This window comes from Manis javanica, chromosome 1 (assembly GCF_040802235.1).
Source record: "Manis javanica isolate MJ-LG chromosome 1, MJ_LKY, whole genome shotgun sequence".
NCBI classification, from domain to species: Eukaryota; Metazoa; Chordata; class Mammalia; order Pholidota; family Manidae; genus Manis; species Manis javanica.
This window is the reverse complement of record NC_133156.1, coordinates 69,325,980-69,351,767: the sequence shown is the minus strand read 5'-3', so window position 1 is coordinate 69,351,767 and position 25,788 is coordinate 69,325,980. Positions and strand designations below refer to the sequence as shown.

The window sequence follows — 25,788 nt, the reverse complement described above, 5'->3', positions numbered from 1 at the left end:
GTCACCAACTACTCACTTTGTTTACTATTTAAGGATTTACGAGGACGCTGAAAATCATTTGTGCAAATTGTACTTCAATTCTTTGTCATTGTTTGCTTTCTTCAGGAAAGGGAAGTGGAGGCTTAAATCTTGGAAATTTCTTTGCAAGCCGTAAAGGCTACAGCCGGAAAGGGTTTGACCGCCTGAGCACCGAGGGAAGCGACCAAGAGAAAGACGAGGATGACGGAAGCGAATCGGAAGAGGAGTATTCGGCGCCTCTGCCCACACCCACACCTGCCTCCTCCTGAAAACCGGGCTTTGATTTGCGTTGATGAGATTTACCAAGAATGCCAGATTCCTTTCCCTTGAGCACGTTTAGAGTTTTGTGTATTTAATTGTGAACTGTACTAGTCTACGTGGGACTGTACACGTTTTATTTACTTTGTTTTGGGTTAGTTGGCTTCTGTTTCTAGTTGAAGCATTTCCTGGCAGTTCATATCAGGGCCATTGCCTTCATATGGACATAGAACAGAGAAACAGTCCTCAGTCTTCCATCACACTACAAATTTAGTGACGGAAGCTTTGCTCATTTACATGTTTGAGACTTTTCTGTAGATGTAAATAACCCCAGTCTCTGCTTGCACACAGTATTTTTCCCAAGAGCACGTCCATTGCCAATGTCTTTCTTTGGTGCCTTTCCTGTTCAGCATTCTCAGCCTGTGGCAGTAAAGAGAAACTTTGTGCTACGTGACAACAAAGCTGCTAAATCTCCTATTTTTTTAAAATCACTAACATTATATTGCAACAAAGAAAAGAAAAAAGTCTCTATTTAAATTCTTTAATTTTCTTCTTCAGTTGGTGTGTTTGGGGGATGTCTTATTTTTAGATGGTTACACTGTTAGAACACTATTTTCAGAATCTGAATGTAATTTGTGTAATAAAGTGTTTTCAGAGCATTAGCTTGTCAGAGTGTATTTTGCAATTTTTGCATATTCGCAGGGTTTTGTACACAACTTTTGTAGTAATTACACAAACCACAGAGTGAAATCTCAGTATCTTCAGCCCAAAGAAATGTATTGTATTAAAATTAAGATCATTTTGTTATGTAGCTGATATAAATTAAAAATTAGTCTGAGTTTACATACCTATGTAAAACAGGCTGTCTTTTAAAATTCAAACGAGGTTTTTTGCCTGTATATTAATCAGAAAGGTAAATACTTTAATAAAAGGTGATGGTGGAAGAGAAAACCGGTGTCTCAAATTACATATACAAATAACTCCATCAGTATAGGTTACAACTAATAGTTTTCTTTTTATAGAATAATTTCACTCAAATTCCCATGTATTCATAGGAATATTCATCTCTTACAGTGACCACAAATTACTTTTAAAACATCTTTGTCATAATCCATCTAGGCAATTTAGTAAGAACCTGATAACTTTCCTTTCTACAATTATCAGACACTAGAACCCTTTCTTCAAAATGCCTACTTACAGTTCAGGCTTAGTAGTGGTATATTAAAGATTTAACTGACTAATCACAAAAACAATACACAGTACTTTGCAAAACACATATATATTAGTATGTTTTCCAGCTATGTAATATTTAAAAATCTAACTTAACCTAGATTATTTTCCTCAAAGTTATTGCCAAAGAGGATCTGATTGAAAGATTGTCACTCCCCATATGTTGACCTCAACTTCTTGTTAAAACTTAATTTGCACATGCTCCCCATGTAGAAACTTCCCCTTTTTTTGATGTCTGTAATTTTCCTTCTGAAATGAAAATACATTTTTCCTCCCTCTGACCAATCTTTTATGCCTCTTTTTTCACTTCAGTGGTAAACATTAAATGTAGAATCACACCCTTCATTCTGATGGATGTGTGCTTTTTCACTCTATCTTACTATATTTTTCCTTCAACATCAACAATTAGTCCAGTGCCCAAGACATATGATTTTTAGGTGGACTTCGATGCTGTTCTCTTTTTTTCACATTGAAGAAATTAGTTGACTTACATTAAGGACATCTTTTGTGGCACAATATTTGATCATTAGCTCTATTAATTATATTTTTTCAGTGTTATGTACACCTATCTTGTTTCTCAACAGTTTTACAATGGCTTAATGAATGCAAATAAAAAAAATAACAAAATGATAAACTATAAGCAGGTGAAAAGGAAAAACAAAAAGAAAAAAAGAAAAATACAAGAATAATTCCTATTACACCTACTCCTGAAGAGAATTTAGCTCTAAACTTTATAGCAGTCCATTAAATAAAACTTGATTAGTTACATAATTCATAAGTCCATTAAAACATTTAGAATTCCTAATAAGACCAGAAAAATTTGCTTCCAAGTATCTTCTTGAAAAATAGTACTATGTTGTGTGATCAAAGTTTTCAACAATATCCATAGAGTAGACCAATACATTTTTTATAGATCTGTTGTTACATGTGATGTCCCTTAGTATAGCAGGTGGCATTATATTCCTTATATAAGCAAAGGGTATAATAAAAAAAGGAAATTCAGAAAAAATAAGTTGGCTGGGGCATTACAATTCTGTCTTAATGTACCACCTTATTATATTAACCTGGCTTAATTAAAGATGGTAGAGTAGAAGTGAATGCACTGCTTTGACTTTAGGCAATCTCTCCATTGATTGTTGTCTTAGGCTTAATTTCATTTATTGAGTCAGAGATTGCACTGCCGGGGAAGTGCCTAAAAAGTGGATACCTTCCCTGGCTCTATAGTTGAATTACCTGGGGAATTTAAGAGAAAATGATTGGGCACTCCCTCCAGAGATAATGATCTAGTTGGCTTACAGTAGAATATTGATACAGGTCATATTTGTAAATTTCTCTGGGTAACTCCAATGTGCAGTCAGGTTGAAAAACACTGTCTTTGAGAATGGCTATTCTACTTTGCCAATTACAAGGGGCTAGCTGTATTTTCACATAAATTATAATTTACAGATGTTTGGAGAGAGAAGATGCCATCTGAGGTGTTTTGATATGACCATTAGTACTAAGATCTCAATGCCTTAATTGCTAATGTTTTAACTTGGGTAATTAAAATAGGCATAATTGACTTACTGAAAGGCAAAAGGAAACAGTTTGCTTTGATTATTGTTTCACATTGAACTATCCAAAGAATATTCTTTGAGGGAGTTAAAAGAATAGCTTTGTCATTCTCTGAATTGGCCCTGAATTATCATATGTGTAAGATCTTTTGCTCTAAGCTTTCCTCTTAGTTTATCAAATCAGTATATTCTTTTTCAGAATTCCCATGCACCTTTGAACTCTCACACAGATGTTACATAAATCAAATTTTTAAGTAGCTGAATGACAAAGGAAGCTACAGATTTGATATTAGGGCTTATTCCCCAGACTATCACCCACGTAGTAGCTCAAAGTTGATGTAAGTACAAGTTGATGTAGCCTACAGCAGTATTTTTTACCTCAGGGAATGTGAGAATCAACTAGGAAACTTGTAAGAGGACTGACTCTTGGTCCTATTCCCGGAGTGTCTGATTGATTACCTTGGTGAGGCCTGAGATCTGCATTTTGAGGAAGCACCCTGGTGATTTGGATCCAGGTGCTCCATGGACCATCTCTTAAGAAAAACAGTCATACAGAGAGTAGCTGACCCTTAAACATATCATTAGACACAACCAAAACAATTTTCTTAAATATGTGGGCTCTATAGAGTGATGGTTAGGCTCATAACCCAGTTCCTCAAACCCAGATCACAAAAAACTTGGATACAAATTGTCTTCAGGGCCAGAGCTTACCTACCAGCAGCTTCTCCCTTTAGATTATCCCCCTGAGTATCCCACCAGTTACTCAGATGCATACAAAGGATATTAGGGGCTTCCCTAGAATGAAAAGCAACAAAGACAAAATACAAATGATATCTTTAGTAGGTCACCATGCTAGACTGACTGACTGACTTGTTTATGGGATCAAAGGCAAGAATCAACTAAACCTATTCAGTGTGTTTTTCCAACATCATGGTTTAATTAAGGAAGATACTCATTGTAAAGAATATATTATGATGGTCAATCTGACTACCTCTTACAGCTTTACAATTTTTGAAACACTAAAGCATGAAGATATCAATCATATACCCAAACTACAGGTACAAAACAAGGGCATATATTTTATGTGCTTGAAAATTGAGTACACATTGTACCATCAGAGGGAAGAGGTTTACCAGTGAAAACCTGATAATAAAGTGTTCAGATTCAAGATATACTAAGATAGATTATAAAATAAATAGCCAAGATAGGATATGAAATAGACAATAGTTTATAAAAACAAGTTTGACTACAGAAGAGAGGACAGTTTTCATTTCTGAGAAATACTGCATTTCACCATACAGACTCTCCTAAAATGAATTCTCACTTGAGAATGCCCTCTTTATTTCCTCTATTATACTGTAGCATTCTCCAGGCCTTTAAAAAATATGTTGTCTCAGAACTGAGGGATAAGTATGCATGTCCATGGAACAGCACAATTGTACTGATTCTTATAATTCACTTCTAAGGTAAGGAGACAGTATTATTCAATAGTTTGGCCCAGTCTTAATCAATACTGAGTGGAATTTCTAGACCTGAAATTCCACGGTCTAGATTTGATTATTTTGTATACCATTGTATTAATCAAACTTACTTAGAAATCCAACTCAATTCAAACAGGTTTAAGAACAGTTCTTAGGTATTAATAATGGAAATAATAATCAAGAATTAATAATATATCAAAAAAGGTATTATTACTTATTGATTTACATAACTGAAAAACCCAGGCATGGCTAGCAACAGAGAGAGACTTGGGTGATCCTATCAGGATTCTACCTCCCTCCATGCCTTAGTTTGGCTTTCTGCTACAATAAAATTCACTTTCATGAAGATCTTCCACACATGTGGTAATAAAAGTGGCAATCAGCAGCTCTAGGTTTACATCCTACCAGCATTAACTCTTAGCTTCTCTTTCTAGAGAGTTCCAGTATATTGACTAACTGGCCTGATTTGGCTCATGCACCAATCTCAGAATCAGTCACTCTGGGCAGGGAAAGTGAGATGCATGAACCAGGACAGAGTCGCATCCCACAGTAATCTCACTGATGATATAAAGGATTCATTTCCCCAAGAAAATTTAACCATTGCCAGTTAAATAAGGGTAGACTCTGGGAAGAAAAAAATAGCAGATATTTATTAATGTTACCTTAAGACCATAACCACTTAATAATATTTCTCAGATAAAGTGTTTACTGAAATAGTTATTTGTTTGGCGTTTAAACTGTTACATTGAAAAGGGACATTGAATGATTAAGTCTATACCAATGTATAAATGAAGATAATCTCAAATTCCCACAAACAATATTGAGTACAGGAAGAAATGCTCAACTTTGGCTCATTACAATAATAACGACAATAAAAAAAAATACACCAAGGGCCAAGAGCAGAGATCTAAGGCCTAAAAGATATCATTATACTACGATTTCTACTCCACTAAGGTTGATGGAAACAGGCAGCTTCCAATCAATAGGAGAGATAGTTGCTTGACTATAAGAGTTCAGTCAATACTATCCATTCCAAAACAAACACACAAGCAAATTATGATGTTCTTTTGTCCCCATTTTTTCCTCTGAAAATTTCAAAGCCACAGAAATACTAAAGATTATTACAATGAACACCTCCGTACCCCTTAGATTCACCAGTGATCAATATTCTTCCCCATTTGCTTTCTCTTTTTCACAGGTGTGTGCACAAGTGTGCAGGTGTGCACATGTGCACGCACACACACACGCAAATTTACTTAGTTTTGCTGAACCATTTGAAAGTAAGTTGAGGACATCATAATCTTAACCCTAAATAATTGGATATCATCTAAAGACTAGACATTCTCCTCTATGATCACTAAACCATTACTACCCAAGAATTTAACACCTACTCCTTAATAGCAGCCAATCTGTAGCCCACATTCAAACCTCCAATGTCCTCAGAAACCCCTTTGGGGCTTTCTTTACTTGATCCAATATTCAACTAAGATTTACATGATGCATCTGTTTACCATCTCTTTTGTCTCCTTTAAAGTCATTCCCTTGTCATTTTTTATTCTTCTAAAACATCAACACTTTTAAGAGTCCAGGCCAATTGTCCTGCATAGAAGCTCTCACAGTGTGGCTTCATCTGTCCTCATGATTGATTCTTGGTTGTGATGCTGCCTACGTACCCTGCCTCATTGGAGGAGACGTATAATGTCAGTTTGCCCCATTATTGGTGATTCTACGTTTGATCATTTAAATAAGACAGTATCCAACAAATCTTTCCATTATATATGTCCTATTTCCACTTTGTCTTTCAAAAGTGTTTCTGACTTTAGGACCATGGGAATATCCTGTTCCCCAATAACCTTTTATCCAATAGTTTTAGTATCCATTGATGAGCTTCTCCTGAATCCAGAATTTTGGAGGAGTTCTTCAGTAATGATGATTTTCTAATTCTATCATTTTGTCTTCATTTATTAGCTGGCATTCTTCTGTAAATGACTTACTGGCTCTAGACTAGATACTGGCAATATCTACTTAGGATATAACATTATCTCCTTATTTTATTATAATCAATATGACATGTACCCCAAACTCATGGTACAAATATGATCAAATACTTTTATTATCTTATTTAATTGGTTAAGTCAGAAAGCCAGTTATCAGCCTTTTGATGACTGGCTTCCCCATCCTGTCCTTCTCTGGAGTGGTCATAAAAATCCACCCCCCAAAAGAGGAATATGGAGCATGGAATCAGTAGGTCTGCAAATTCAGCAGGGGCATATTCAAGTCTGACTCAGCCACCCTGTGACTGCCCTCCCAGAGTGCTATTCTTGGCCTCTGAGGGCCAAAGGTTTTTTTTTTAATCATAGGGTTTTTTTGTTTTTGATTTTTAAATTTTTTATTAAGGTATTATTGATATACACTCTTACAAAGGTTTCACATGAAAAAAACAATGTGGTTACTACATTCACCCATATTATCAAGTCCCCCCCATACCCCATTGTAGTCACTGTCCATCAGTGTAGTAAGATGCCACAGATTCACTATATGCATTCTCTGTGTTACATTGTTTTCCCCGTGACCTGAGGGCCAAATTTAATGCTGGGCACTTTCAGGCCTCACACACAGAAGATGCCGATATGTCCAGGAATCCTGGGTCATGGCTGATCCTCGTATCTGTGCCTATGGACACAGAACCATTACCTGCCTTCCCTCCCTATAATCCACACTGGAGGTCAGGAATTTTCCTCTTAAACCCTCAAAACTCTGAGTTCCATTAAGCTTCTTTTTGTTGTTTAATGTGGTAAGAACACTTAACATGAGATCTACCCTTTTAACAAAAGCTTTAGTGTACAATACAGTACTGCTATCTATAGGCACAATGTACAGTAGACCTCTTGAACTTATTCATCTTAAATAATTGAAACTAAAGACCTATTGAATAGCAACTCCCATCCTCCCCCTCATCCCCAGCCCCTGATAATTACTATTCTACACTCTGTTTCTATGAGTTTCACTACTTTAGATACCCCATTAAGTGGAATCATACAGAATTTGCCCTTCTGTGCCTGGCTTATTTTCCCTTTTAGCATAACATCCTCCAGGCTCATCCACGTTGGTGCAGGTGGCAGGATTTCCTTCTTTTTTAAGGCCGGAGAGTGTTCTGTTGTATGTATAAACCACATTTTCTTTTTCCCTTCATGAGTCAATGGAATTTTGTTTCCACATCTTGGCTACTGTGAATAATCAATCAGCCCTTCTTTACCAGAGACTGGGGGCTGGCTGTTGGCCCTCTCTTCCTTTCTAAAAGAGATACCCTGGTGAGCTTTAATGTCCCAACCTGACTGAGCCAAGGAAGCTTCCTTCCATAATTCTAAGGTGATTTCTGATACTTGCTTGTTATTTAGTAAGCACTTCTGAATGTCTAACAAGCAAAATCTCTAAGTTCCAGGGCACAGTGGTAAAGGGCAAATCCATCTCTACCAGGATTTACATTCTAGTAGTGTGTATATTTTTCCTCTTACTTTTTTCTTATTAAAGAAGAAAAAAAAACCAGAAATGCAATCCCTGGCTGGGTACCCTACTACATACACTAATAGATTTTTTTCTTAATGAAGCCCAAAGAAAGAAATTGACTAATCTAGTTATACTAACCCCAATGACTTTTACGGTTGATTTAGTTTCTGGCATTTTGATTTTTTCAGTTTATTTTCTCATATTATTCCATTTCCCAGAAGTCACAAAATTCACAGAAATCATTAAGAGCTTCAAATTTCTAGAGCCTTGTTCTGAGACTTATTTGGCCTCCATTAGGAAGGAAATGCTCCTTTCTTAAAAGCTCAACTATAATTCTCACAACTGTAATAAAATATTTACCCATATTTTAGCCAACAAAAAATTAAATAAATGAAAAGCCAAAGGATTCATTCAACAGGTAAAATACAAGATGCACAGTCTTGCCCTTGAGGGTTTGTAATCTAGCAAGGGAACTAAAATAAGCCTACAAATGATTGCAGTATAAGGCATAATAACCATGAGGAGGAATTTGGATTTAACTGCATTTGATATACTTGATTTTATCATATATATTAATATACTGAGGTCAGCTAGTAAAAGTAAAAAAAATTACTTTCTCTACTGAACAAAGAAAAGAACAAATTATAATAAAAATCACAAATTAGTCTAAATTCTTAAGAAATGGCTGTTGTCTTTTTATATACATTGGATAAACGTCCTTTATCATTTGTTACCTTTTAATTCCCTCAACCTTGTTTTCCAAGGAAAGTTTTTAATTTTGATGAAGTTCAGTTTATTTCCCAACAGTCATAAAATTCACAGAAATCTTGAAGAGTTTCACCAAGGCACTGAATTTTCTGCTTAAACCTAGAAAAGAGAGGTGAATGCCAAAAAGAGTTCTGTCCCAAGAAGCCTGCTTACTTCTCCAGCCTCATCTCAATCTTATTCCTTCATTCCCACCCTCAACTTTCCCCAGCAGCCTCACTGCAAAAAGAAGCCATATTCAACTTCTTTCTCAAATGGCCATGTCCTTACAGCCCTCCTGGCTTCTCAACAATTTTCTAGCCACCTACACGGACTTCCTCTATCAAAGCTCTTATCTCATCTGGCTATAATTATGCAAAAAATAAGAGACAGAGAAATTTATGGCTCATTGGCTTATTAAAATTCTAGGGTAAGAGGATCTAGGGCCACAAAGGATAACATCAGAATTCTTTCTCTCTCTCTCTCTCCCTCTCTCTAGAGACACATAGAGTAAAACATAGATGTTTTACTCCTTGTTGCTTTCATTTTCTATGATGTCCTTTTCTGTGAAATATGGAAGATGTCTCTAGTAGGTGTCTGAAAATTTGAGAGAGAGACTCCTCTACTCTCCCCATATCTATATCAACTCCACATAAGGATTCAGGAACACAAGGACATTATTAGCACTTTCTTTTTCAGAGATGACAATGGATTTGCAAAGATTTATCTGCCAATGCTCCCTGTAGTACACTCTTTCAGGAGCGAGGAAAGTTTTCCTTGAACCTTCTAAGAAAATTTTCCCTAATATGCATCTCACCGTCATTTCTGAGCTAATCCTGAGCAAATGAAATTGGATTATTTTTAGATCATTCAGGCCCATGCAGGAGGCTTTGGTGGGATCAGCTTTAGCCTAAGTCCATGGCTCCACAAGAGAAGTGCTAAACACCTAAAAAAATTCGTGCAGGAAGGAAAGATAGAAGACAACTGTTGCTGAGTAGGCGACCAACAATCCATTATAGTCTCACTATACCATCCACGTTTAGAGGATAAAATTCATTCATCAATAGATACCTGCTAAGTTACCAAACTTCAAGTAGCCCACAATCAAGTGGAGGAAAGAAAATAAAAATTCACTGTGTTAAGTTCAGTGGTGATAAGTAGAGCCAGGAACCTGACAAAGTTTGGAGTGAGGGATTACAGAAGATACATGTTAGTTCAAGAAGGCATTTGATAGAAAAAAAGTTAAACTAGAAGTTGTTGGTAGGGGAAAATTCTTTTTGCATAGTTCTCCAATGGTTAATTTGCTTCTTAATCATGTTAGAGCTCTTCCAAAAAATCAAATATTGCATAGTTTTCTCAAAATGTTGCATACTCTTTCAATAAGCATATAATTCCAGAATGACAACAAGAATCTCATAGAAGTTCCAAAACATGAGGGTTCTCAGTAATAGTTGAAAGTATTAACAAAGGCTGCAAAATATTGCATTGGTCTCAAAGTTCCTACACTGAAAAGGGCCTGAATTCCAGACCACAGTTTAGAAAACATTGTAGTATCATGTTCACATTTGTATATGTAAATATTTACACTCTTTATTGTGTTATTTTCCTTAAAAATCTCTGGTATATCCTTTTCATTATTTAGGTAGATTAAAATAGATATGTGCATTATAAATAAATAGATGAGAGATCAGTAGGTGACTGATTGACAGTCACGGTAGGAAGGAATGAAAGGACAGAGGAAAGGAGGAATGGAAATATCCACACACATAGATTCCTTATAAAGATTTCTTCAGGGTAGTTATTACCAGTGCAGTGAATGGCTGACATCTGGTGGTAAAACTTAGTACAATATTTGCATGGATTTGTGCACACATAAAAGAGATGCTATTCTGTGAATAATGGCTCTGTTTTCAAGAAGAATAATTTAAAATGCCACTAGTCATCCAGTCTTTATGTCTACATCATGCCAAGCACCCAGGTATTTGAAAATATCTGGAATGTCAGGTGTCATGATGTATCCATGTCCTTTTGGCAAATAGTCACTATTCTCTAACCAAAGAACAGAAAAATCATGAAATTGTTTAGCTGAGGTTTTTTTTTAAAGAAATACACATGTGTATTTTTTAAAGAAATACACAAAGAAATACACATGTCATTCAAAATCATTTGTGTATTTTGTTAATCTATTGCTGTTTTAAGAAGTAAAAGCAAATTAAAATTAGGGTAAGCCAAAAAATAAATAGTTGTGTAGTTGGCATTGGACTGAGAAGAGGTGGGAGAGTGACTATTCCATGATGCAAACTGGTGCATGTGGGAAGGAAGTTGTTCAGACTGACAGTGCCTCCTGGGAACTGTATTACCTTGAACATGGATTTATCTCAATGGTCAAATGCCAACTGACAAAAATATCAGCGGTGGGCATAACTTGTCCAGCATATTCTGCAGTGAGACTGGGGCTGGCAAGCTTGTGCCCAGAGCAGAGTTTGTGGACCTGGATCCACCGTGGTGGGTGAGGTGCACACAGGGATCTACAGGCAACACTTCTACCCAGAGCAGCTGAACACCAAGAAGGAAGACATCCAATAATTATGCAAGAGGCCATTACACCATCAGCAAGGAGTTTGTTGAGCTGGCCCTGGACTGGATCTGAAAACTGGTGGATCTGTGCCAGGGATGTGGGGCTTCCTCATCTTCCATGGCTTTAGGGCAGCACCGGCTCTGTGTTTGCATCTTTGCTCATGGAATGGCTCTCAGCTGTCTATGGCAAGAAGGCCAAGCTCAAATTTGCCAGACCCCCAGGTTTCCATGGCCATGGAGGAACCTTACAACTCCATCCTGACCACAGAACACTGGAACATTCTGACTGTGCCTTCATGATCACTAAGGTAAACATTATGTCAGCACAGCCTGGATATTGAACGGCCCCCATACACCAATGTCAATCATCTGACTGGACAGATTATGTCCACCATCATCATCTTCCAGAGATTCAATGGGGCCTTGAACATGGACTTGATGGAATTCTCGACCAATCTAATCCCAAACTTCGGCATCCACTTCCCCCCTGGCCACTACACCCTGCTCATCACAGTGGAGAAGGCCTCCCATGAGCAGCCACCCATGGCCTAGATTTCAACCAGCCAACCCGATGGTCAGGTCTGACCCTTACCATGGGAAGTACACAGCCTGCTGCATGTTGGACAGGGGAGAATGTGGTCCCAAAAGATATCAACACAGCGATCACTACCAAGCATATCATATATCATCCCGTTTGTACACTGGTGCCCATCTGGATTTAAGGTGTGCATCAACTACCTGCCCCCCAACCATCATCCCAGGGAAAGCCTGACCGAGGAGCAGTGGGTGGTGTGCGTGCCGGGTAACACCACTGCCTTCACCTGAGGCCTGAGCCCACCCGAACCAGGGTCTGATCTCATGTACAGCAAGTGAATTTTATACACTGGTATATGGGGGAAGACAGGGAGGAAGGGGAATTCTCTAAGGCCCAGGACGACCTGGCAGCTCTGGAGAAAGATTGTGAAGAGGTAGGCATGGATTCCGTGGAGACAGAATCCAAGGGAAGGGAAGAATACTAAAAAGAGTGTGGCTGGCAGGTGTTCCTCCCTTCCTTTCTCTCCTGCCAGCCCTCAGCAAGGCTGGTTTCAAGGTGTTTACAATTAAAGTTCCTGTATTAAATGACTAAAATCACAAGTCTGTGAATACTAAAAACCATTCAATTTTCACTTTAAATGAAGGAAGTTTATGGTGTGTGAATTATATCTCAATAAAGCTCTTTTTAAAAAAACTATACTATCATCTTCAAGCAAGGTAAAGTTTTCCCCAAGGCATGAAAACCCCCTGTCACCATGGTGTCATGCAGATGTTAGTTCAAGGCTTCCAAAACCAGTCCCGGCCCCTTCAAGTACTGAAACTCTCCTGCTCCTCCAAGGGACTAGGTAATTCCCCAGCTTCACACTTGCGAAAACACCTGCAGCTGTCCTGCTCAGGCCAGCTCTATGCCCTGCCCCAGGGTGTCCAGCAACAGCGCTCAGGGAGAGGCCCACAGGTGTGGAAACCTTTTTCTGTGTGTGGAAATCTGTGTCCCACAGGAGCATCTCCTTGCTTGGTAGTGTACTCTTGCTGTGAATAAACCCCCATCGCACCACCAGGTAGATCTACTCCCCACCTTAGCTTCCTCAGCTCAGGATGCCACAGTCTGGAAGATTCAAAACTTAACGGACAGAAGAAGGCCTCCCACCTGGGAGAGAGTGAAGCTCGCTATGCAAAGAGCTGAAGATGTGCGTAAGGAGAACAGAAAACACTCACCTCTCTGCTTTTTTGCTGCCTCCAGTGCCCACTGTCTTCCCTAGTTACACGTGACCTTCCAGGCATTCGGCACAATTGGAATAAAAGTCTTCACCGCTGGAGCTAAACACAGCTTCCTCCTCTGAGAGAACTGAAATACTTCAGTTAGCGCCTATATCCAGTGACCTTGACAATTTAGGTATCTTAGTAAAATTACATATGACGCTAAGACTTTTAGATTCTATTATTCACTGATAGGAATTCAAAGGCAGATTTAGAATTAAAGCTAACAACTTCAAGTTGGTGAGGTGGAATAGAAGATAGTCCAAGGAAATTTCTGAGTCTTGTCCTGGAAAAAAAAAGAACGTTCTCTCTCCAGTTTTCAAATTGAAAATTCAGGTGAAAATAGGAAAATGATATTGGAACAATATCAGAAATTCTATATAAAATACACTGGATTATAAATTCCTCAGCAAAGACAAAATACTATGTGACCGCAAAAGAATAAGTCACCACAAAGATTCATATTCTGCCTCATTCCATTTCCTCTGGCAGATGAAAATGAGATTCTTGAGAACATGCTTACTTTATTTATACTCCCTTAAATGTGATGTTAGCATCAGCCACATCCATCAAAAGGGGAAAGGGACTGTATGACCAGCTGCCATCATTCATAAAGCTCGGAAACTTGCTTGAGCATCTGCTTGCTCTGCCAGGTAATATAAATAATGCCATAGAGCACATATAATCCATCACAGATGTTTGGATGGCTGCCTCAGCGGTGATTAATAAGAAGGTTGGCAGGTCAATGGAAAGTGCACATCTCTGCAGCGAAGAGAATGTTGTGGCCTCTCCAAAGGGACACATATTAATGAGACTTTTATTTTGGAGAGGTCTGAACTACGTATAAGTGAATGCTGAATTCCTATTCCCTGAACTCCAGGCTCTTAGATCCAAATATCTACCCAACAGATCCACTCAAATGTATAATAAGCATCTCTAACTCAACATACTTAACACTGAATTTCTCTTTTCTTGCCCAAATCTTTTCCTCCTAGTCCTCTTCATCTCAGCAGCAGCTCTATCCTCTGGTTATGTAAGCCTGAAAAGTTTAGACTCATCATAGACTCTCTCTTCCTCTAAATTCCTGCATCCCACATCAGCAAATTGTTTAATCCAGCTTCAAAACACAACACATACTAACCATTTTGCTCTGCCCCCTTTCTACCAATGCCCTCATTGTTTCTCACCTGAAATACCACAGCAGCCTCCTCGTCAGTCCTCCATCACTCCTTCTCAGTCCATTTCCATCCCAGCTGCCAGAGTGATTGTCTAAAAAAAAGGATAAGATCATGCCATGGTTCTCCAATACTTTCAGGGAGTTTCCATATTACTCAGACTAAAAACAGAGTCCATACAAATGGCCCACAAGGTCTGGAACAATTTATTCTATTTTATCTCTCTGATGTCCTGTTATGCTCTCTCTTTCTCTGTTTAAGTGTTATGGGCCCCTTTATTATTACTTAAAACACCAGACACAGAAATAGCTCTGTACCTTTGCATTTGCTGTCTCTCTCACTCTGGAATGCCCTTCCTCCAGGTGTATACATGGCTCCTTTTCTCGCTTTCTTCAAAACTTTGCTCATGTGTCACCTTCCTTTGTAAATTGATTTTTCTGTCCCTGTTGTGTTTCTCACTTCATCCATGCTTCTTGGAAAAAAAGATGTATTCATTTTCACTGCTACTTAGTATTACATTGCATGTATATGCCACAATTTATTCTACTGATGGATATCAGTGTTGTTTCCAAGGTTTTGCTAGTACAAAAAATCCTCCTTTAAACATTCTTGAACATACTTCCTGATACAAAGCATGGGATGATAGGCCTGTGCATCTTCAACATAATTGCTACATAATGCTATATTGTTTTTCCAAAATAGCTGTATCAATTTATACACTCACCAATAATGTATAACGGTGTAGTCTGTTCTACATCCTGGCTAATATTTTTAATTATTCCCAATATGATAATTTTTAATAATGGTTTTAAATTGCATTTTTTCTGGCTATCAGTGAGATTGAGCATCTGTTAACATGTTTATTGTTTGCATCAGGATTACATAAGGAAAAAAAATGACAAGTCAGGATGATCAAAGGTACAAAGATGTGAACAGGGTGTAGAACCCAGACTGTCAGCAATAGAGTTGTTTCCACCCCTAAATGTAAAAGGACATGGCTAATATTTTTAATTATTCCCAATATGATAATTTTTAATAATGGTTTTAAATTGCATTTGAGAACAAATACCTCAATTTCATTCTCCTCCCTCCTGCTGATCTTCTTCCAGGAATGCGCATTGGCCAAATCCAGCTGGAAGTCAGGGAATGGGGGCCTCTGCTTAGGCCAGGATCCTGGGCAGAGCACAGGGTGAAGAAGAATGAAAAGTTGGTGTATAAGGGCCAACAAAAGATATTTGCAGGGGCCACTTTTCTCTTCTATGAAGAGACCTATTCAACACCTTTGCCCATTTTTTATTAGGTTCTTTTTATTCTTCATTTAGTTCTTTATGTGGATGATTATTTCTATTGCAAATAGGATCAGCTTTCTTTCCAATCTTATGACTTTTCTTACTTTTTTCTTGCCTTAATATGCTGGCTAGAACCTCCAATAACAGTGATACTTGTCTTGTTCATGATCTTAAAGAGAATACTTTAAAATGTTTTCTTCATTAAGAACAAATGCTTACTATAGGGTTTTTTCTTAATAACATAAACTTTATCAGGATAAGGAAATGTCCTTCTGAGTTTGCTAAGATTTTATTTCAAATGAATATTAATATTCAGCAGATACTTCTGCATCTACTAGATCAAGGATCTATGAACTACTATCCCCACAAACCAAATCCAGCCCTCAATTTTTTTTTTGTAAATAAAATTTTATTGGAAAATAGCCACAACTCATTTGTTTCACATATATGGCTGCTTTCACACTACAATTGTAGGCAGAATTGTGTAGTTCCAACAGAGACTCTATGGGCTGCAAAGCTGAAAATATTTACTATTCAGTTAGCCCTTTGCAGAAAATGTTTGCCAAATAGATAATAATATAACTTTTCTTCTTACATCTGGCCATACGGTTTAGCTGGCTATTCTCAAAGTGCATGCCCCAAATTCCTTCTCTGCCCTTTTCTCCTCTGTTCTCTAGGAGGCTGATCTTTACTGCTTAATCTCCAAGCTCCCTTGCCCCTGGCTTCCCATGATAGCTAACAAGTCGGAGGCACTAGCAGGAGACGAGAGGGTGGTACTCCCCATTGGTCACAGTTTTGACAGTGCTTGTCACAGTTCTAACTTGCTATGGCTCTGGCAGAAGTTGCATTCCTCTATGGTTTACAAATACTGTGGTTAAATCCTCTTCCATTACTCCATCTCTCACTAGGCATGTCCTCTCCTTGCCACTTCAGGCTACTGCTGGTCACCAGTTTCCCACTGCCCCTCATGAGTTCCATTAATCCTTCTTCAACGTTTCTTAAATGATCTTCAATTAAAACCATTTTGTGTTTTTCATCTCCTTTTAGCCATGTCTCTTAGAAATGCAGTTGTTAATTCTATGAATTGCTTTTCTAACTTTAAACCAACCATGCATTTTGAGGATCCACTCAATTTGGTCATAATGTATATTGTCACAAGTCACGGATTCAGTTTGCTAATTTTTTTTTCCTCTTCATATTTGTGTTCATGAGCTAATGGCCTGCTATTTTCCTTCTTCATTCAATCTTCTCAGATTTTGATATCAAGATTATGCCACCCTCATGCCAGGATTTAAGGAGCATTCCTTCTGTTTCTACACTATGAATAATATGTGCAATATTAAAATTATGTATTCCTTAAACCTTGTTATAAATGTTTGGTAAAGTTGGTAAAGTCGTCTGGCTTATTCTTTTTGAACAACTTTGGCAGGTTAAAGTTTTCTAGAATTTACCCATTTCATTAAGATTGCAAAGTTATTGGAATAAACTGGTAACATCCTCTTTTAAATATGTGCATCATGTGTGGTTCTGACCCTTTTACATCACAATATTGTTTATTTATAAACTCTCTAGGTTTTTCTAATTAGACTTGCTACATTGTCCCAACTTATTAGTGCTTTCAAGAAAGCAACTTAGTTCATCTTTGCATCATATATTTATTTTCTATCCATTAATTTCTTTTATCTTCATGATTTCAAACCTTGTATTTATTTTAGGCTTATTCACTTATTCTTTTTTATCACATTAAATTAAATGCTTAGCTCATTACTTTAAAACCTTTATTTTTTCCAAAATAAGGACATAAATCATAAATTTTCCTCTAAGCACAGTTGACTTGTATCCCACAAATTTTTAAAAACAGCCTTATTGAGATATAATTCACATACCATACAATTCACTCCTTTAAAGTGAATAACCCAATAGTTTTTGGTGTATTATTAATTTTTTTAATTGTAATAAAATATATATATATATATAAAAGTCACCATTTTAATCATTTCAAGTATATAATTCAATGATATCAATTACATTCACTATGTCATCCAACCATCACCACTATTTCCAAAATGTTTTCATTACCTCAAAGAAAAACTTTTTAACCATTAAGCATTAACTCCCCATTCCTTCTCTCCTAGCCCCTGGTAACCACTAATCTATTTTCTATCTTTATGAATTTACCTTTTCTAGATATTTCATATAAGTGGAATGACATAGTATTTGACCACTGTACCTGACTTATTTCCCTTAGTATATTACCTTAAAGGGTCAATCATGTTGTAGCATTACTCAGAACTTCATTCCTCTGATGGCTAATATTCCATTTTATGTATATATCCCATTTTGTTTATCTATTCATCTGTTGATGGATACTTGAGTGTTTCCACCTTTTGGCTATTATGAATAATGCTGCAATAAACACTGGTTTACAAGGTTTGTCCCAGTCCCAGCTTTCAGTTCCTTTGGTTATATACCTAGCAGTGGAATTGATGGGTCATATGGTAATTCTGTCTAGCTTTTTGAGGAACAGCCCAACTGTTTCCCATAATGGCCATGCTATTTTATATTCCTACCAGAAATGTCCAAGGGTTCAAATTTGTCCATGTTCTTATCAACACCTGTTATCTTCCTTTTTTTTTTCAAATTATTACAGCCATTCTAGTAGGTGCAAAGAAGATACCTCACTGTGGTTTTGATTTGCATTTCCCTAATGACTAATGATGTTGAGCATCTTTTCCTGTGCTTCTTGGCCATTTGTATTTCTTCTTTGGAGAAATATATAATCAAGTCCTTTGTACAGTTTTAAATTGGTTCGTTGCCTTTTTGTGTGATGAGTTTTAGGAGTTTTTTAATATATTCTGGAGCTTATGTCTTTTCACATAACGTAAAATGAAGCCATTCCCCCTTTAACCCATAACAGATTAACTATCTCAAGTGAAATTAGTGATTATTAAACATAGTTTGTGATCTGTATGACTTAACAGAGGCTGAGACTCTAAGTCCTATTCTCAAAGCCTCGGCAGATTTGCCACTGCTATGACCAAGTCACATAAACCACCACCATGATTATTTTATAACTGTTCATTTACTGCATAAAATGAAAGCTCAATATATGCGTATATATATATATATGTATGAACATATATATACATATATATATATAGAGAGAGAGAGAGAGAGAGATGGAATTCTAAATTGAAAGAACAAAAACCCAGAATGAAAAAACTGCCCAGAAAACCAGACCTTACAATGCTGTAAGAAAACATGGTATTGGAGGAAGACAGCCATTCCATTTATTTTTCTCTCCACCACTGTAAGAAAACGGTACAGGAGTGGAATGAGATTTTCTTTCCTTTCCTTTCTCCTCCATTCTCTCTACCTCAATTCCTGGGACCTTTTCCCCCAGAACTGAGAGAGGCTTTATTGGGATGTAGGGGAGAAGAGTCATGTTGCCACCAGCTACCTGGTGTCCTCCAGATCCCACCTGGCCAAGGAACTGGCTCTCTCACAAGGACCTTCAAGGTCTAGACAATGAGGTGGTCAGTCAGGGAAGTCCCCTGGACCCAGTGCTCCTCAACTTCTATACAAGTTGTGGGTGGGTACACAAAGGGGTAGCTTTAATGGGGGCTAAGGAAGTTAAGAAAGGGAGTTTAGAGGACGTTGAGGGGTTAGAGGAAGCAGAAGAACCGTTTGGCCTGGGCCTCAAGCTCAGAGCAAGCTACCATATTTAGATACTTCTTAATTTTATGGCACTGAGTTGATCTTTGCCTGCTTAACATCAATTGTAACATTGCACAAAGCTATCGTTTCCCTCTCAATAATAAATGCATTTGTAGAAAACAGAAGTTAAAAAAAGTTTGCTTTAAGTTCTTATTTTGGTTTTTAATTATAATGGTCAGAAACAGAAACACCAACTGGAAGTGACCCTAGTCCTTTTTAGACCTCTGAATAAAACATTACAACTTTCTACACTGTCATAAAATAAGCAGAACAGAACATTTATGCTGTTTTCAAGGCTTAAGATAGGGATCCCAAAATGACATCTGTTAGTACAAAGGCCATCAGTGGTATTTTAAGATTGAATGTAAGTAAAGAAACGTACTCATTTAGAACTACTGGTCACTGTTTCACTACCCTCTGGGAATGTAAGCTCTAGACGGCAGGGAGTTTTGTTTCTCACTAACCTCAGTGCTAGAATTGTACCTGGAACACAGTAGGTATTTACTACACACCTTTTTTGAGTGTATGAGTGAATCCCAGAGCTAAGCACATAGTAAGTTTAGATGGTAATATAAGAAATTTTACACTAGAAATGTTGATCATAATATTTAAAAATAACTTTTCTAATCAGGAAATTATCTTCATTCAAAATATATTTTCCCCTTTTCATAGCTCAGCAGTTCCATTTCCTTCTATATCATGCTTTTGTGTTCATAAAAATACCACAAGGTGGCATGTGAAACCTCCTAAAGACATTCCTAGAATTTTTTGGGTTGAAATTTTACTATATACTTATAGAAAACCTCCTCTAAATCAGGCAAGAGGACCCCACTCTGGACCCCTTGCTTGAGGACTAAGCTAAGCTCTGTCCCAGCTCGTGTATGCCCCTCCTTGCTCTGTCCCCAGAAGGATGGACAGACAGCTGGAGAGCATATTCCAGATACCTGGGCTGGCCAGGGGTGCCTCTGCAGGAGCCGGGGGGGTTGTCTTTGGGGACAGGTCGGGACGGCGCTCTGAGACCAGCTCTCCCAGCTCTGCCACTCAGTGCGGTGAGTCCAAGAATCCTAGGGCCTTAAGAGGCAGGTTTGGGGCAGGAACAGTCTTGTTAGCTTGATTCATAGCTTCTAAATATTTAGGTGTCTGGTATGTGGACCTCCATTTTCACCCTTGACAGGGCTCTGCAAACATTAGAGACAGGACTATGTGTGTGCATATAATTTGTGGATATCTTCTGTGTGTATTTGTTTACTTATAATCTGTATTTGAAAACTCTACATTAGAAACCTGAGATTTCAGTAATAAAAGCTGTTTACTGGAACAGATTGTATTTATTTATTAGGAAGTAAAAACAACTTTCACTATAAATGTCCTACAATAGAATTTGCAAAGATGAGCATGGCAGCTACTATAGCCAACCACCAATATTCTAATTTTCTTCCTTCCAGGAGTATAGTAGGACTGTACTTACCTATCCTTTGGTATTAGGGGTGGCTATGGGGCTGTTTTCTTTTTTAAACCTTGGCTTAGAATTTCTTTATAACGATTGCATCGAGATGTAATGCTCATACCACAAAACTCTCCCTTTTGAAATGTACGTTTCAGTGGATGTTAGTATGTTCAGAATTGTGTAACCATCACCACTAACTTTGGAACATTGTCATCACCACAAAATAAACCCATACCCATGAGTAGTGTAGGACTAGGTTTGTGCATAGAAGGGATGTGCACAACTTCACAGCGAGACTTTTCAGAGGTAGTGCTCTGTTCGCCATTTTATATCCCCTTGTGTGGTGACGGGTGTATTCCAGAGGTGAGATACATCAGACTGTGTCTTGGAGTGAAGGTGAAAAGAAAGCCATACCCTTAATGAAAAAAGAGGGTGGCAGAGAAATAAAGCTTTGTTGTGTTAGGCCACTAAGATTTGAGGGTGGTTTCCAGACACAGAATAGTGTACCCAACATGACCTATGCATACAGGCTAAAGGTCTGTTTGATCAGAAATTATTTAAGGGAGGCAGAATTTTTTAAAAGATGTTTAGTAATTGTAATTTCTAATTACCCTTTTACAATGGGAAGAGAGGCTGATTTTGAGTCAGATGATCATTGAAGGAGAATTACTTTATCTGAGCTAAGCAAAGATGACTTGACACCAAAGAGACTACCCAGTGGCTCCCTCATGAACTTTGTTCTGCTGATGGGAGCTGGACAGGTATCATTGGTTGATACCTCTTTTCTTTAAGGTTTCTTTCTGGCATTTTACCTGAAATTTACATGGTCTATCGGTATGAGATCCTAGATCGATTTTCCTCCATATCCTTTCACCTATATTAAACATAAATTAATCTTCTTAAATGAGTAACTGTAGTACCTCAGGTCTCCACTTTCAGTATCATGTATCACCCACTGTTTGACTGGTGTATAAAATCTGTGACCTATTATGTAGATCTTAAGATATGCTACCAATGCTGCCAGCAGAGATGAGGTTCTCATTACTCACCGTAATTGCAAAATTGTATCAACTAATCCTCATACTTTCCTTCTCTCCTCCTCTAATTCTTTACCAGCTGCCAGATTAAAATCCCTAAAATATAGTTTTGAACATGACACTTCCCTACACAAAGACCTTCAAAGTCTCCCAGAAAATGAAAAATAATTTAGTAGATATTTGTATTACATTGCTGAGGTTGCCATACCAAGTGCCACAAACTAGGTGGCTTTAAAAGAAGGTTCTTTTTGTCTCACAATTCTGAAGACTACAAATCTGAGGTGAAGTTGTTGGCAGGGCTGTGAGGAAGACTGTTCTATGGTGGTCTGTTGGTAATCTCGGGCATCCCTTGTTGAAGGAACATCCCGATCTCTGTCTTCATTTTCACATGGCACCCTCTCTGAGTCTGTGCTAAATTTCCTCCTTGTATAAAGGTATCAGTAATACTGAATCAGGGCCCCACTCTACTCCAATATGACCTCATCTTAAACAATGTTAATATCTACAATAACGCTATTACCAAAAAAGGTCATATTCTGAGGTACTGGGGTTAACAGCATTCAAAGCATTCCATGAGATTTCCTACCTCCGTTTTCTGCTTTATCTCCTCATACCTTACTCCTTCACTTTACACCTGATGCATTACAGACAAAAGCCCTGCCTTTCTGTGAATCATGACAATACTCTTCTGTCTCTGTGTTCTTTTCCTCTTATTCTTTTGTACCTTCTCACCAAATCCTAGACATTCTTCAAGGTCAAGATAAAAAAATGACCTTCTTTTATAAGCATAAACCTAAGTTTCTTACCCAAAATTACCTCTCTTCTTTTTGCCTCCCTAAGTATATTCTTTTTACTTCTCTTATGGAATTCGGCATGTAGCTTGTAACTTGTGTTGTATATGGCTTATATGGTCTACAGACTGTAAATCCCTTATGAGGATAAGGTACACATCTAACTCATCTTTTATTTTTCTCACAGTATTCTTCAAAGTGCTTTATAACAAATATTTGAATGAAGTTATAAGTATCATGGAAATTATAGTTTAAAATCTTTCATATTGGTTATCATTATTACTGAAGATTGCAAAAAACCTTAGAGAACTACACAGATACTTTCAAACCAAAATATAGTTTCAGACCCTAAAGGTGAAATTACCAATGTCCTGTAAGAGGCCATTAAAACTCTAAATTTTTTCCTAGAATACTGCTTTTACAAGTTCCAATGACACAGAAAGAAGTTTCACTTAATTGATTGTTATGGTTGAACAAATATTTATTAATCTCATCCTAGGTAGTTCAAACTTATTTTTAAAGGGGTGGGGGATGGAATATACCAAAAATTAAAAACTGAAAACATGGTATCAATACCAAAAACATGACAGAGTTTTGAGCTGGAATTTAGTTTAGTTCCTAAGAAGTAAACATGCTTTACCTGTTCTCTTTTTCCATGGAAATGTGACTTCTATATATATTATATGCTTCCTTTGCCTTTATATATATATATATATGTGTGTGTGTGTATGTGTGTGTGTGTGTGTGTATATATATATACACATATATATATGTATATGTGCATATATATGATATATGTATATATATATGTATGTATATGTATATACACACACATAGATGTATTACATTCAAACATGGCACAACTTTAGTTAAATAAATAGTTATAAATCTTCATGATTAGTTATGAAGAGTGTCATGTCAAGACATTCTTCTACACAACCTTTAAGGATGGAAAAGATATCAAGATTCAAGGAGTTACACATTCTAAGCAAGCACTTTAAATGAATTTTGGTATTTACTAACTTAAGTACTCAAGGACTTGGTTGGAAGAGTCCAACAGACTGAAAGTCTGCTTTTCAAGAGCACTGTGATCTTCTATCAATGGAGATATTTTGGTATTTCTATATTCTAATAGTTCACGATCCTTGCTTGATGTTAGTAAGTCATTATCAACTATGCCAATATTCGCATCTTCTACCAGAGTATCTGCTTGGTATGCTCCAACGGGAATTTCAGGCCATCCAATGTAGTCATGATCTGCCACCACTGAACCTTGTAAGAGATAAAGACTGTCTGAAAGAAGAAACATCGTAAATTTGTCTTTTAGAATTCTAATTAAGCATCATTTTAAAATTGAACAGTGTTAAACAAGGAACAAAATTCCAAGTAATAAAAATTAACTATCAAGATTAACTCTTCGTGGTTTCTATCTACTAAATAAACACATATCAAAAAATGAATAAAATTATATATTAATTTGACAGGTCATATATATAGAATTCCAGAAAGACCAAGGATTTTAAAAGAGCCAAGCTTTTCTAAAAAAAAAAAGACAGCCCTGTTAACGTGACCTGTCTTTGCTAGGTGTGGGCAAGTGGGTAGAGGAGACAGAGGATTACAGTGTAGATGAAAAACAAAGTTATAAAGCTGTATTTTTTATGTTAATGGTACCCTTTACATTCCTTAACAAAGCATTTCTTAGTCAATTAATGTGGTCTTAAGAGATGTTTTAACAAATACAATTGTTAAATCCTTACATTTACAACTTTAGATAAATCTCCAATCTTTATAGAATCCATATTAGAATAATATCAAACTGTTATAATATGAAGTTATAAACTAAGATGAAGGTACAGTTACTAGAATAAGGCTTATGTGATAGAATGTGTAAGTAGGCAGGCAACAATGAAGTAATTGTAAAAGCTTAGCTTATTTGTCTGATTTAATACCAAAATGTTCATGAACTTTAATGTGTAGCTATTTCCATACTGAAATATTGACCAGAATTTTCTTTGTCAGCATTTTATTCTATTTTGAGCAAATATATCATCACTATCAGGGAAAAATAATGCTTAAAAAGAATGTTAAACCAATGGCAAAGTAGTAGCATCATTACAAATAAAGGTTAATGAATATAAAAGGACTCTCTACAGATATTTTAAGTCATCAACAAGGAACTCTTCTTCCAACAGTTGATTAACTTCCCAGACCCTTGCCATCTCTTTCTAGATTTTTCTCCCAAAACATTAACAGATTCTCTTAGAGATCTTAATATCTTAATCCTCAAATTTTAAGTTCAAAAAAACAGCAAAAGGGAGATTAATTGCCCATTTAGAGCAGAGATCAATTAAAGTTTCTCGGAGCAGATAAATTTGCTAATATATCCTGGAACATGACCCCATTCTACCCATACTATTATTTGAAAAGGTCACTGAGCCTATTCTAACCCCAGAAGTTTATACATTTAAGAGCTTATACCTTAAGAGCTATGCTCTCTAGCTTTGATGGCATAAGTTGACTTGGGCTTGCATAGACAATTCATTTTGTCCATTTTGTTCTTCATTAGGCAAAGTATACTTGTATTTTGATTTTGAGAGGTTCTCCAGGTTTAACCCCACCAATTCTTATTAATGGAAAAGCAGTAATTAGATTAAAAATGCTAGTAAGAAGATACACATATTTACGGTGGAAATAAAAGTATGGATAATTGAAGGTGCTAAGAAAATGGTTTTTGTATGCTCGTATGGGATGAACTGTTGAACAAGAGGAAAAATTCTGAAAGATGAAAAATAAATCATGCAACCATGAGAGGTCCTATGCCCAATAGCAGTAAAGGAAGAAGAGAGAACGATCACTGTCACTGAAACACTTCTACAGTGTGCTGCTAGAGGTTCATCATCAAAGTTCACTCCCATTAGCCTGTAAAATACTCAAAAAGCCTAGGCGTAGTTTTATAAGAGAACTTAAAAACGTTAGGTATGGTAAAAGTGTTGCTGATGGAGTTTTTCTAATAAGTCATAGAGAATTCCATAGGTTCAAGGCCTGTAATGCAGCGAAGTATCAGTGACAGCAGATACCATAGCATTTAAGGTTTTTCCAAAGATCCTTGCAGAAGTCTTTGATGGAGGAAGTTTTCTGTCTCAAAATCTTTTTCCATATGATGAACCTGATCT

General features: G+C 37.0%; 2 protein-coding genes across 22 annotated transcripts in view; one reads left to right on the top strand and one right to left on the bottom strand.

The window, feature by feature from the left end:
- The window catches only part of PAM (peptidylglycine alpha-amidating monooxygenase), a 274,509-nt gene extending 273,574 nt beyond the window's left edge, over nucleotides 1–935 (top strand). For all 15 annotated transcript variants that reach the window (XM_037011902.2, XM_037011900.2, XM_037011915.2 and 12 more), the window contains one exon: nucleotides 106–935. In XM_037011902.2, coding sequence (XP_036867797.1) covers nucleotides 106–287 — 182 coding nt within the window. In that variant the 3' untranslated portion in view covers nucleotides 288–935. The remainder of the gene's footprint in view (nucleotides 1–105) is intronic.
- Nucleotides 1–25,788, bottom strand: part of GIN1 (gypsy retrotransposon integrase 1) — a 65,908-nt gene that overhangs the window by 14,922 nt on the left and 25,198 nt on the right. Inside the window, exons 8-10 of one of the 7 annotated variants that reach the window (XM_073233449.1) lie at nucleotides 15,404–15,507; nucleotides 14,347–14,428; nucleotides 13,118–13,445 (exon numbers count right to left, since the gene is read on the bottom strand). In XM_073233449.1, the coding sequence (XP_073089550.1) occupies nucleotides 14,393–14,428; nucleotides 15,404–15,507 (140 nt within the window). In that variant the 3' untranslated portion in view covers nucleotides 13,118–13,445; nucleotides 14,347–14,392. The other 6 variants (XM_073233451.1, XM_017651439.3, XM_017651437.3 and 3 more) reach the window with 6 other exon arrangements.